Raw genomic sequence first — 14,125 nt, 5'->3', positions numbered from 1 at the left:
TAAAAATTAACTCAAAATAGATCATAGGTAAAAAAGTTGATTATAGGCCTAAATGTAAAGCCTAAAACCATGGAATTTCTAGAAGAAAATAATACGACTTTGGGTGGGGCAAAAAATTCTTGTCAGGCGCAGTAGTGCATTCTGGTAGTCCCAGTGACTCCGGAGGAACACAAGTTTAAGGTCAACCTGAGCAACTTGGTAAGACCCTGTCTCAAAATTTAAAAAATAAAATGAAAAAGGCTGGGGAAGTAGCTCAGTGATAGACATCACTGGGTTTAATCCCCATAGAGAAAACAAATTTTTTCCTTAGGTATGACATCTTCCCCTGTCCAAAATTGGTGAACTGGATTTTATTAAAACCTTCCATCCAGTTACAGTGGTATATACACCTGTAGTTTCAGCTAGCTGAGGCAGGACAACCTAGGTAACATAGTCAAACCCTGTCTGTTTTACATCTGAGGAAACTGGAAAGGAATAGGCCCAAGGTCACATGCCCTGTATAAGGTAATATGCTCACTCAGAGCCTTAGCCACCATTCAGCTCTCTTTGTCACATTAAATACTAAATATAGTCTAATTTGCATATGTTATAAATTAAAATTTACAGCAGACCTTCCAAGCATTGTACAAAATGGCTTCATGCCAGCACTGGAAGCTTCTAGCTTCAAATATTCTATATCCATGATTTCCATTGTATCTATGATTTCCAAACCTTAAAGTCAGAAGATTTTGTCAACACAAAAATCAATCAGTGGGCATTAAACAGCAACAGTACTCAACAACAACAAAGAAAAAAAAGAAGATATTAGAAAATATCGGAGTACATCATGCATACTAAGAGTAAATACTGCTTAGTGAGACTCTTGGGTTTATTTACATGCACATCAGTGCTGGTTCATAACGTACATTTTTTACTGTGGGCCACAGTTAAATTTGTAATGATGGGGCGGTGATGCACACCTGTAATCTCAGCTACTCCAGAGGCTAATGGAAGTGGATCACAAGTTCAAGGCCAGCCTGGGCAACTACCAGCAGTACCCTGTCTCAAAATAAAATTTTTAAAAAGGGCTGGGGATGTAGCTCAGTGGTAGAGTACTTGCCTAGCATGCACGAGGCTACGGGTTCAAGCTCCAAAACCACAAAATAAAGCACAATAAAAAATTTATAGACTACTATTAGAGATGAAGAAAAGTTTCTTCTACATCAGAGAAAGACTGCTGCCAAAGATGGCTCTTCTAATCCTCTCCCACCCTCTCCTCAAGTAACTTCACTTAAGAAACCCTAGAGCCTGGGTAGCTTGATCAGAGCAGTACCAAGATTTCTATCTTGAAGGTCCAGAATTCAAGTCCCCATCCACATGGGCTAAGAGTACAGCTGTGAGCTCCCCAAAGAGCCCCTGACTCCACAACGGGAGTGGCAGAGGCAGGAGGGCTGATGGGGAAGAGAAGCCTCCTTGAGAAGGCTGGGTTGGTCCACCAGCAACTCCCTGAGACCATCCACTGTGTCGGGTTTAAAAGTCTGAAGGACAACACAGGAAGACAGCTGCTCGGAAAGGGGAGATCAAAAGTTGGGTCTTTAAAATATATGAAATCAGAAACCAGCTACAGAAGGACTTGAAATGAGAGCAGCAGCCCTAGACAGAGGCTGGGAAGTGGAGGCAGTTGCTGAAGTGAGGTGAAATTTGTAAGAGGGTTGTTTGTTCTCATTTCATGAAGGTTCCCTGAAAGCTTGCCAAGTGTGTGGCAGGGCTGCAGGACTGCAGACACAAAGAAAAAGACCCATCCCTTAGCAATTAGAGGGGAACAGAGACAAGAGAAACACCTCCAATGCACAGCCAGCTAGGTGTCAGGAGCACTGAGTGTACCTGAATCTTATACAGGAGGCATAAAAGAACTGACAGGGAAAGGCCACCCCAGCAAGAGATCTGACGTGTAAAGGAACCAGAGGTAAAGGATTGCAGTTTGAAGGCAAGAAGAGGTGGCATGTGTTCCAGAAGGTCCCAGGAGCATTTAGAGTAAAATCCAGCTGCTACTTTCCTCTCTTCAGAGGTGCCACGGGGGCTGCTTCCCACCCGAGCCTGGTTCTTCCGCCCCACTTTCTCTCTTCCATCCACTCAGGCCTTCTAGAAAGTTCCTCACCTCAGGGTCTCAAGTTGCTTCTCTCTCCACCTGGAAGCCTTCCCCAGGCTCCTCTGCACTCAGCCCAGTTGCCATGTCACCTCCTCTGATCTAAATCACATCCTATCACTTGAGCCCACAGCCCTGTGTCTCATAGTCCTTATCACCACAAAAACAATTTTTTTACTTTGTACATGTGTCTCGTTTGTTACCTTCTGTACCATCTCTTTTTTTAAAAAAAGTTATTTATTTATTTATTTACTTTTTTATTTTTATGTGGTGCTAAGGATCGAACCCAGTGCCTCCATGTGCTAGGCAAGTGCTCTACTACTGAGCCACAACCCCAGCCCCTCTGTACTGTCTCTTGCACAGGCAAATTCAACGTAGCATAAGGCACGAGTTCAACAAACACATCTGATTAAATCAGTTGGCAGAGCTGGCTCACCAATGCCATGCTGAGAAGTTTGGAGTTTAATCCCAAAGACATGAGGAAATCACTAAGAATTTCACCAAAATGGTAACGGGGAAGAGGCTGGACTTGCTGAACCTGAAGTGCCAGCTGTTCTCCAGCTCCCATGAGGAAAGGATGGGGCCTCAGAAGGGAGTTAAGAATGTGAGGATGCACACAGGCTAGAAGAGGGAATGGAGGGTGCTGAGGCAGTCTGCCCTAGTGGCCCTTTCTCCCCCTGATCTTGTTGGATGAGGGTCAGGGCATTTCACGGTGCCCTGGTCACGGTGGAACAGCTCAAACCAACCCAGTTCAATTTCTTCCAGCAGTTACCACGTAGTGACCACCTACACAGCATCTCTACTCCTCAGGTCGATTGCATTTATCCTCTCACCCAAGTACTAATCAACCAAGTTTCAATCAATCAACGATGTTCCAGTCAAGTAAGACCAATAGGACCTGGAGATCTGCTGTAAACCCTGTTCCTACAGTCAGCATTATAGTCACCGGGAATGTGTCCTACACTTAAATGTGTTAAGAGATTTAGATGTTCTTGTCCCAATAAACATTTTTTTAAATAGCCAAAAAGTAAATAGGAAGATAAATGAACTAATCATAAGATATTTATGGTACATCTAGACACTGAAAACCTTTGTGGAAAACTCTATAAGATAACAAAGCAGGGTTCACCTGGGGATATACACATATATTTGGGCCATGGATAACCGTAAGTTTACTGATTTTCATTGTTCTTTATTTTCTCCATATTTTGGAAATGTCACTGTAACCCTTTGCCATTTTTGCCATATCATTTCGCTATGGTTTGGACAAGGGTTCTACATGCTGGAGGCTTGGTCCCCAGTATGGTGGTGTTGAGGTGTTGGAATTTTTAAGAGGCAGGGCCTCATGGAAGGTGCTTAGGTCACCGGAGGTACCGCTCTCAGGAGGGATTAAAACTGGAGTAAGAGGGATTAAAGTGGAATAAGTTAGCTCTCAAGAGAGAAGGGTGTTATAAAGCAAGGCCACCCCACATCCTTGGCCTGGATCTCTCTTTTGCTTCCTTGTAGTGTTGCTATACAACCAGAAAAACTCTTATCAAAGACCAAAGAGATGGGGCTGTCTAACCTTGGATCTTCACCCTCCAAAACTGTGGGCTAAGTAAATCTCTTTTCTTTATAAAGTACCCAGTGTTAGGTCTCTGTTATAACAACACAAAACCCTCAATATGTGAAAAATGAAAAAGGTTGCCATTTGGAGATAAGTTATTGGAGGTAATTTCTGCCTTTCTCTACTTTTTTTTTTTTTTTTTTTGGCACTTAAGATTGAACCAATGGGTGCTTAACCACTGAGCTGCATCCCTAGCACCTTCCCCCCTCATTTATATTTTTAGTTCTGAGACATTAGTCTTGCTAAGTTGCTGAGGTCTCACTAAGTTGCTTAGGCTGGCATCAGACTTGAACATGCAAACTTTCTGCCTCAGCTTCCTGAGTTGCTGCACCATCGTGCCTGGGTCTCCTTTCTGTAAATTTTTAATATTATAATTCCTTTTCTTTTTTTAAAGCAAACCCAGGGTCTTGTGCATACTAGGTAAGTACTCTACCACTGAGCTACTCACAACCCTAAACATATTACATTTTAAAGAAGGCTTTTTGGTATACTTTTACACTTTAAATTACTACAAATTAGTTCATCAAAAGACTAACTATGGAAACTCCATATGACCCAGTTATAGCATTCCTCAGTTTTCATCTTAAAGAATTAAAGTCATAGTATTATAGAGAGACATGGATACCCAAGTTTATAGCAGCACAATTCACAATAACCAAACTATGGAACCAGTCTAGGTGTTCATCAATGGATGCATGGATAAAGAAAATGTGGTATATATACACAATGAAGTTTTATTCAGCCATAAATTAAAATGAAATTATGTCATTTGCAGGAAAGTGGATGGAACTAAAGACCATTATGTTAAGTGAAATAAACCAAACTCAGAGGGTCAAAGGCCCTATGCTTTCCCTCATATGTGGAAGCTAGAGAGGAAAAATGAAAAGAAAGGTATGGGGGTAGATATCAAGAAAATCCAAGGGAGATCAAGATCAGTAGAGGAAAGGGACCAGGGGGTGTGAAGTGGGGAGGGGGGGAAGTGTTGAGGAGTGATATTAGCCAAATTATATTGTTATACTATGTGCATGTACAGGTACAAATATGCAACAAATCTCATCACTATGAAAAACTATAGAGCACCAATAAAAATGCAGAAACAGAAAAAATAATAGAATTTAAAAGCGGGGAGCTTTTTTCCCCTTTGGCCTAAAATTTGGATCCAGCCAGGCATGATAGTACATGCCTAAAAATCCTAGTAACTCAGGAGGCTGACAGGAGGATCACAAGTTCAAGGCCAGCCTGGACAATTCAGCAAGCCTCTTTATCAAAAATTAAAAATAAGAAGGACCAGGGATAGAGCTTAGTGGTAGAGTGTCCCTGGGTTCAATTCCTAATACCACAAAATAAATAAGTAGATAAATAAAAGCTAATTTGGATCCAGTGGCCTGTGTACCACAAAAAATAGATTACCACTGTTTTTTGTAAACAGTTTGAAGCTAAACAATTACAATTGTTGTAAACACAAAACAGAGGACTCAGAGCTTCCTACAATAAATACTTAACAGATATTTATTGGTTGGGTCAATTAAATAAAAGTGCCTGAGTAGAATTTGAAGTTAAATTAACCAAAGCTTTAAAAAGAAACTCATGTCTGACTTTGGCCCATATCAACACTTGGAACTGTGTGTCAAATGGATCAACTTTATGCCTCGGTAAGCCTTACTAAGGCCAGAGGTATAGACTATCCCTCTTCCATTCAGTCCTGACAGCACCTAAATTTCCTCAACACCACAACTAAGGAAAAAGACTGTTGAAGACCCCAGGGACACTCAAATCACCGGAGGAACACCCAAGGAGAGGTCAATTCATTGGGCCACTATCAGTCTTTAATACCTGTTGGCTAATGAGTCAATCTGGAATTATCCAGTAGCCAGCAGAACCTGTCAAAAAACCAACAGGACTTGTAAGTAGACAACAAAAGGAGAGAAAGATGAATCAGCACCTCAAACATAGGGCTGCCTGGGGACTGTGCCTGGGAAACAGGAATTGAAGGCTGATGTGCTCCTCCTTACAGACTTAACAGGGATGAGACCCTGTCTTCCTGAGTCTAAGGGGTCTCTAGGGAGAATGAGGCATGTGTGAAATGAACTTCATAATTTCTGGCATATCACAACTGACAGCTTATTAATTAAGAAAAGTTCTCTGAGAAGTGATAACTTTGAATAGGCTCCAAACAGAAATATAAGACAAAGATTTAATAAAATAATTAGGATAAGGTGGTGGCAAAGTGATGGCAAACAGAATGACTGTAAATCACTGGGTTAAAGTCAGACCTGGGTTCAAGTCCCTGTCCTCCCATTTACTAGCTGCATGTGACACCATACATGTCCCCCTGAGTCTTAATTTCCTCCTCTGCCAGGTTCTGTCAGCGCATACACACCCAACCTTCCCCCCCTTCCCCACCCCCACCCCAAGCCCAAGCCTAGGCAACAAGAGGGTCTTCTGTGGAATGTGACTACAGTGGGAGGCTTGGCTCACTCAACCTCAAAGGGAAGTTAGAATGCCTTTGCTATTAGTATTCTGTGGGGTCAACAAAGGCTTATGGGTCTGCATACTTAAGGTTTTAGGAAGAGGCCACTAGTTACTTTCTATTTACACTATCTGTGGCTCCTTTACATTTCTGCAGGTGGGCGGATCAATGGAACTACTTAATATTCAAGACCCAGGAGTTCATAAGAAATCCCAACCCAAAAGGGAATTAATCATATGGATAATAATAGCACTACTAATAAGAATATTCAAAAATCCTGAAGATTCACTGTCCATTTGATAAACTACTTAGTAAGGTGCATTAAATGAAAACAACACATATTTTTCAAAGGCATGAAGGTGAAGTTCAACTCTTTCTTTATAAGATCCTTTCAAAATCACACTTGTGGGCTAGGGTTGTAGCTCCTTGGTGGAGTGCTTTCCTAGCATGTGTGGGGCACTGGGTTCGATTCCCAGCACCACATATAAATAAATGAATAAAATAAAGGTCCACCAACCTCTAAATAAATAACACTGGTAGGCAACCAAAACACACGATACCATACACAAATATTTCCTTATCATGTGGATTTGATGACATTTCTGATGTGTTCTGACTTACCAATGCTCCTTCCTGCAAGTAGGGAAAAGTATTCTTACCACTCAAGGTTGCTTTTTATCCAGTCCTCTCTTGTACACACTGAGAAACAGAGCTGCAGTCTCTCAGAGGTCTGCAGAAGGAGAAAGTCAACCAGCAACCCGAACACTTTACGCCAGAAGTGAAAAACTATTCAACTGTAATGGCAGAACCAGGAAGAGCCACTGTCACCCGAAGAGCTTTAAGGCTTTGGCAGAGGAGGGAGGATAAAAAAGCTTTCTTAAAAATGTAGAAGATATAAAAAGAATACAGGAGGTAGAGAACAAAGAAGAAAAGGAGCAGGAAAGAGGTGGCTAACATAGGAAGGAAAATTGTCTGGATTTGCTATGGAGTCGGGAGGGTGGAATAAAGCAGAAGGTGAACTCAGGTGGACACACAGTTATCTTTGAAAGATAAGATACTCTTTAGACTCAGAGCATCTCTTATGTAGAACCCCAGGAGTTGATTTTTCTGCCTGGTATTTCCATTAGTCTACACTATGTCTGTTTTAATACTAAAATGGGAAAGATTTCTAAGAAAAGTAGACAGTCAAGCTTCTCTAATACTAAGTCACTGATGATGATCACTGTTTACAAAACATCTGATTTAAGATGATGCTTTCTCTATATAGGTATTAGAGTAAGCACTTAACTAAGGTGTGACTTTGGTTAACATCATTTAAATTTTTTTAAATATGGAATACCTCATGAATTTGCATGCCACCTGTACACAGGTTCAAGTTAATCTCTGTATTGTTCCAATTTTCATATAAGTTACTCAAGTAAGTTGTTTTGGACACTGAGGATTGAATCCAGGGGCATTTCACCACTAAGCTCATCTCCAGTCCTTTTTATTTTTTATTCTGAAACAAGGTCTCACTAAGTTGCTGAAGCTAGCCTCAAACTTGTCATCCTTCCACCTCAGCCTCCTGAGTCACTGAGATTACTGGGTGCACCACCATACCTAGTGAACCCAGCTCTTTTGGAACAAAATGGAATTTCAAGGAAAGGGGCTTACATTTCCACACACAGCTGACCCTCTTCTATATGCATTTTTTTATTTTTTGACAGTCCTGAGGATCAATCCCAGACCCTCACTCTACCATTAAGCTACATCTCCAGCTACTTGTAGCTCATTTTGTGGTCTCAGAAAAGTTCCTTGACATCTCTGAGTCATTTGATTATCTCAACTTTCAAGAATGATGGGGGAAAAAAATCATATAATTTTAAAATTATTTTAAGATACAGCTGGGGATTTAGTTCAGTGGTAAAGCACTGGTCTAGCATTCAGGAGGCCCTGGGTTCAATTCCCAGCACCACAAAAAAAAAAAAAAAAAAGGAAAAGGAAAAAAGAGTTGAAACTAGTGATTGATAGATGGGAAATGATGGATTCACATTATGTACACACTTACAGGAAAGATCACCTGCTAACCCTGGATCTTTGTGCCTCCAGTAACCACCAAAGTGTTGCTTTCTCATACTCGAAGTGGGGATGCAGGCTGCTGTGGAAATAGGCTAAACTTAGGTGGACTGAGAAGAGCAGCTGTCTCAGCCAAGTTTCCCCTAAAAATCTGAGGGGAAAACAATTTCACTTTCTGGATAAATATTTTATTTTATTTGGTATTTGGAATAGAACCCAGGACTTGGCACGTGTTTAATACGATCTTTTAATTGATTTCCTTGTTATTACAATTTTTAAAGCACAGTGATTTACTGAAGATGTAAAGTCCATGGGTCTAAAACTAATCATTAATTATGATGCAATTGTGGGGTTGTGGGGGGATGTTGCTCTACTATTGAACTACATCCCCAGCCCCTAATCAATTGTTTTTAAAGGCTTCATCATTGCCCCCTTTCCGGAGTTTTATCTAGACTGTAGGGGTTAAAGGTAAGACTCACCTTATCTGTGATTAACTACAAAGAAAGGACTAAGAAGTGCCTAAATCTGTCCCCAACAGAACTAAAGTGCCTGAGAACACTCCTGCTATTCATGAATAAAATATGGGGTGGAAGCCACAGAAGTGCAATTTAAGTCTCACCTTAGCTGCACTACATTTTCAATGCACAATGTGGTAAAACTCACAAAGTGCTAATTTAAACATGAAATCAGAGATTCCTTTATAAGCCTCACAGATTGAGGGAAATGAAAATTGCATTATCCACCTCAGTCCACATCCCTTGAACAGTTTCTGACAAATTGGCGACTAACTAGTGAAGCTTGTGGGTCATGCATCACCCTCCCAGGATCCTATTTGCCAGGATAGGTTTCTGAATCTCATGGGAAAAGTCCAAGGTCTCCACTAAGAACAGGCACTAAACCAAGTCTGTTAGGAAGGAGAAGGAAGAAGAGTTCACTAGAAAAATATTTTGCTTGTAGTTCAAAGGGCACCATATATATCTTTACTCAGAATAAATTTAAGTGTAAATTTTACCAAAAATAAAACAGATTTATAATGCAACACATCAAACAGCTTTCTGAAAGACACAGGAAGGGAAGCCAAACTCCTGACTTCCCTACTCCTAACCCCAACTCCCTGGGACCATATCAGTTCGCATGACAATTGTCAGGGCCAGTCATTGCTGGAACTGCTGACTGGTGCCTATCTGCTACTGTAGAAAACAAATGTTCTGATAGAAATTCTGCACTAAGGCCTAAACCTCCGAATCAGAGCCGGGGAAACCTGGAAAGAACAGGGGTCAAATATAACTAGGGAATAAGTCTGAGAGCAGACCACCTACCTACATCAGGCCCAGGCGGAAGGAGGCCAGGCTTAAGTTACAAGGTAAATGTAATGAACTGCTCTCACCACATAATATATTCAATCCTTTTATAGCAAGATTTCCAGGATGATCCCAAGAACTCAGGCGGCAAGTTTTATTACTGAAGTCATCAAAACATCACTTACAGGCATGTCTGCCTTTGGGTTAGCAGCAAGGAAAGTCTCCAAGTCCAGGATCTGGGGAAGCCATTGTTCAGGGAATCCTACCTCTCCAGCATGGTTTTAATTTCACTTTAATTTCAAGTCCCAAGATGAAAATTTAGAAATGCCCCTTAAAGAATTGCATAATAAACAAGTCCTGGGACAACATCAGATTGCTGGCTTCCTCAGGTCCCCCTTTTTTTTTTTCTTTTCTTCTTCTAATTTTTAAGCCTATTACACATGCACCCCATAGTGCACCTACCATTTCAAATACCTTGCAAATACATCCCCATTCTGCCTCTCTACAGTCTCCAAAGAATCTGGGAGGAGCTAACAAATGCAATTTGAATAATAATGTATCGGCTGAACAATTTAATTATGAAAGATAGCCCCAGAGACTCCATTGAAAGGGTGCAAAGCCTTTCTTTATCTACAAAAATGTGGCCTGGAGATCAACTGTGGGACCAATTAGGGGGAATGTTAAAGAGAGAAGTGCACAGGTGCACACATTAGTTTCCCACGAGAGACAATTCTAGTGGGGGGAAAAAAGGGTGACTTGGAAACCTGTTTTCTCATCTGCCAGGCTCAAGGCTTAGTTAACTTCCATTCTGATTCATTGAAGGTAATGCCTACTATATGTAGAACAATCAAAACTGTCCTCAGAGAAAGACTTTGTACAGAGAATTTAAAATAAGTGACTTCTCGATAAAAGTTCTAAAAAAAAAAAAAAAAAAAAAAAATCAAGCCACAAAGGTACTTTCATCCCTCGCACAATTTCTTCATTGTGAAACATTTAAAAAGTTAGTTCTTTCTCTAAGATGCATACGGCTTCACCAAGAATAATATTATGTTTAACAGCCTTGTTCTACTGACCTTTCCAAGTGACCTTACAACACAGGATCTTTTGCTTGCTTTTGAGGAAATTTTTAAAGATTGTTCTTTCTGGAATCCTAAAAAGCGCTCAACGTCCTCAGATCTTAAAAATAAAATGCAGGAAGCCCCTACAGGCTGAAGAATAGCTACAAACTGCTTCTTGAACAGGAAACAGTTTGTTTCAGGGGCAAGGAATGCCCCCGCCCCGCGCTCACTCCCAGGCAAGCACTGCCATGCCCAGCTGGTGACACTGAGCGCAGATAAGGTGTCCTAACAACTGTATTTGCCTGGATCTGGGGAAACCCGCGACTGCTGGGCGACTCCTGTGGCGAGCATCCCCCCCACGCAACCGCCCCACAGGACTCCCCACATTGCGGCCCCAGGACCCCTCCCGTGGCAACCCGGGACAAGACTGACACCCGCAGCTGCAGACGACCCTGCCAGTCACGCTGCCGCCGACTGCCTTTTTTTAGCCACGACATCTGACCCCAGCTGAAACAGCCGCGTTCAGGGAGAAGTCCCAGGGCGCGCCGGCGATCCCCTCCTTTCCCTAACCCCGGGACCCTGCGGAGAGCTCGGCCGGGGGAGGACCGGAGAGGCACCAGCCCCGAAAGGGGCCAGAAAGCGCGCGATCCTCCAGCCCAGACGCTTCCTCCTTCCCGCTTCCCCATCGATCACGGTCTCCCCTCCGCCTCCAGCACCGGGATCCCCCATTTTGCAGCTCCAGGTCTCTCCTCCAGAGCCCCTCCCCGCCACTCCTCAAGTCCGATCGCCTGGATCCCCTCCAAGTCGGCGGCCCGCGCGCCTGGCCCGGCCGGGGCCGGGAAGACACCGAGAGAAGGGAAAGGGGCGCAAGCCGAGGACTCGCGGGGCCAGGGGCCGAGCGCTCACCTCCCTCCTCGTTCCCACTGTCCGGATCGGCGTCCGAGGAGTCGGGCCCGTCCCCGTAATCCGCTAGCCCCACCAGTTCATCCTCCTCCTCTTCCTCCTCGTCGTCCTCGTCCTGCGGCTGCGGCTTCCCCAGCACCTGGCTCATCGCGCCCACCGGCCGGCCGTCCCAGGGACAGCGGGGGTCCCGGGCGGGAGCCAAGCCTCCTCACCAGCCGCCCACAACCTATTTCTGAATTGGGGTTTTGTTTGGAGCTTCGCGGGAGCCGGCGGAGGCGGGGGCAGCCTGTACCCAGCGGCGGGCGGCGCCCAGGTCCGGGTCGCGCGGTTCCCAGCGCGCCCGGAGCCCCCTCCCCCGCCCGCCCGCCCGCTAGCCCGCTGGCGGAGGAGTCAGCCGGAGCGCGGCAGTTCCTCCCCGAGGAGAGAGAGGGAGAGACTGCGTGACCCGAGTCACCTGACACACACTGTCACACACACACACACACACACACACACGGGTGCGCGCGCTCACCCGGCTGCAGGCACGGCTCGGCGGGGCGCTGGGCGAGGCCACACACACACACACACACACACACACACACTCACCCTAACGAGAGGTGCAGAGCGGCGCGGCGTCCCTCCACCCAAAGAAACACACACACACACACACACACACACACACACACACACACACACACACACCACACACGCGCTAAACACTGGCCCCCGGGACGCGGCGCTGTCACCCACCGCGGCTGCGCGCCAGGGGCCCCCACGCGCAGCTACCGCACGTGGTCTCCGCACGGGCGGCAGAGCTCCAGGGGGTGCAGGGAGGCTGCACACACCGAGAAACCGCCTCACACCCCGCTGCATACACACCAACCGTGCCTTTCCTTGGGCGGCAGTCTCCAACTTTCAGTCCTGGGCTAACGTTCGGGTCCCAAACACTGCTGCGCCCAAACCCCACCCCAGAGCAGCATGCGGAGGACACCAGGTGGATGCTGAAGTACCCTGAGAAAAGAACTCAGAAATGCACAGCGGCAGTGCAGTCTCCATAGCAATTGCCTTTTAATATGTCTTTATGGTTCAAAGTGTTTCCCACCAAGAATATTCAAAACTCAGGCCTACGCAGATATAAATGTTTCTGAAGAAATCACATGCCTGGTGGCTGCCTAGACTAAATAATAATTCCTCTGCGCCTTTTGGAAAAGGTCTCAGGTGTACAACACACTCAGGGGCTATTCATAGCCACCTACTCAAGTCTCATTGTTGCCTAGACTGTAATCCCACATGAAATGTTTCAAGGCTTTTGTGGGAGGGGAGTGTGTGTGTGTGTGTGTGTGTGTGTGTGTGTGTTTGGGGGTGGGGGTTGAACAATTCTCAAATAGAAATAGCAGTAATGTGGGGGTGAGACTAAAACGTGCATTCTTCCTTCACAAGCTTTTCTCCACAGGACATACTGTACCCACCCTCTCTGAGTACTGCAAAAAAAAAAAAAAAAAAATCACTTAGATGAACTTCCTTCTGTTAACCACAATAAGAAAAAAACCCAGCTGGCCAGCAAGGTGATCCAGATCCTACAGGTGCCAGCAGCTCAGCAGGTGGTGTGGCAGAGGAGAAAGGGAGCTCAGACTGGAGACTCTAGGCCCTAAGAGTGCTGTTTCTGGTAGGTAACTTTTATTGAACTCTACCTGTGGGGGGTTATTAGTGGGATCCAAGGATGCTCAGGGCAGGAATAGAGGAGCTCTAGCTTTGCCAAATCATCACTTGTGTCCTGGATTTTTTAATATTTCTGGATGTTGAAGGTAGATGTAAACATCTCCTAGTGGCTGCTTCTGTTAGGACATGTCCTAGATTTTCCAGGTGGAGAAACTATAACTTACATGAATCAAGATCCTTCCCAGGAGGAAATTGAAGTCTTTAAGAGAAGTGACACTTTGTAGGGTTGTAGGCAGGATTTGGGGAATCAACACAAGGACTTGCAGTAGTGGGAAGATATTACTGCTTCTAAATTAATAAAGTAGAAAAATTTTAAAGTTATAATTTTGGAGTGAGGCAACACAGGCATTTTAGCTGAGAAGGAAGTGACCACCACTGGAACCACCTGACATTCAGGACACAGCAGTGGAAGGAAATACTCAGAACTCTCCCCTCACACCCTCCCTCCACTCTTTTGTAAAGTTTTCCCATTGGTCAAATCCAACAGGAAGCCAGGGGACAAGAAAGCCTGGGTCCTAGTGGAGACAATAATGAGTAGGGAGTGCAGACAGTGGCTCCCAGCCTGGGGTGGGGTGCAAACAGCAAAACCAGTGTAAGCAGGCTCTACTTACTGTTATCACAGGCAAGTTACCTTTCTAAACCTGGCTCATCATCAATAAAACATTATCCCCTAAGAGTTATTAGGAAGATTAAAGGAAAACAAAATAAAACTCAGGTTCTTTCCAAGTTCATTTCCTAGGGGTAATTTTCCTAGCCCATTTTTATCTTTTGTATAAAAGGAAACCCTTGGGAAGAAGACTTTCCCAGAGTGTGAAGACTTGCTGCTCTCCCAGAGTTAGCTTACTAGCCTGGGAAGGCCTTTGAGCTGGCCTGATTCCAGCTGCAGAGAGCTACTTATGAGACTCTAAA

At 44.4% G+C, this 14,125-nt stretch overlaps 1 protein-coding gene across 1 annotated transcript in view; it reads right to left on the bottom strand.

The window, feature by feature from the left end:
* RRAGD (Ras related GTP binding D) overlaps positions 1-11,966 on the bottom strand; it is a 41,235-nt gene extending 29,269 nt beyond the window's left edge. The window contains exon 1 of the mRNA XM_079148389.1: positions 11,522-11,966. Coding sequence (XP_079004515.1) covers positions 11,522-11,666 — 145 coding nt within the window. The 5' untranslated portion in view covers positions 11,667-11,966. The remainder of the gene's footprint in view (positions 1-11,521) is intronic.
* Between the last annotated feature and the right edge of the window lie 2,159 nt (positions 11,967-14,125).

Source organism: Sciurus vulgaris (assembly GCF_902686455.1).
Source record: "Sciurus vulgaris genome assembly, chromosome: 7".
Taxonomy (NCBI): domain Eukaryota; kingdom Metazoa; phylum Chordata; class Mammalia; order Rodentia; family Sciuridae; genus Sciurus; species Sciurus vulgaris.
The sequence above is the reverse complement of the archived record's forward strand: the minus strand, read 5'-3'. Positions and strand labels throughout refer to the sequence as shown.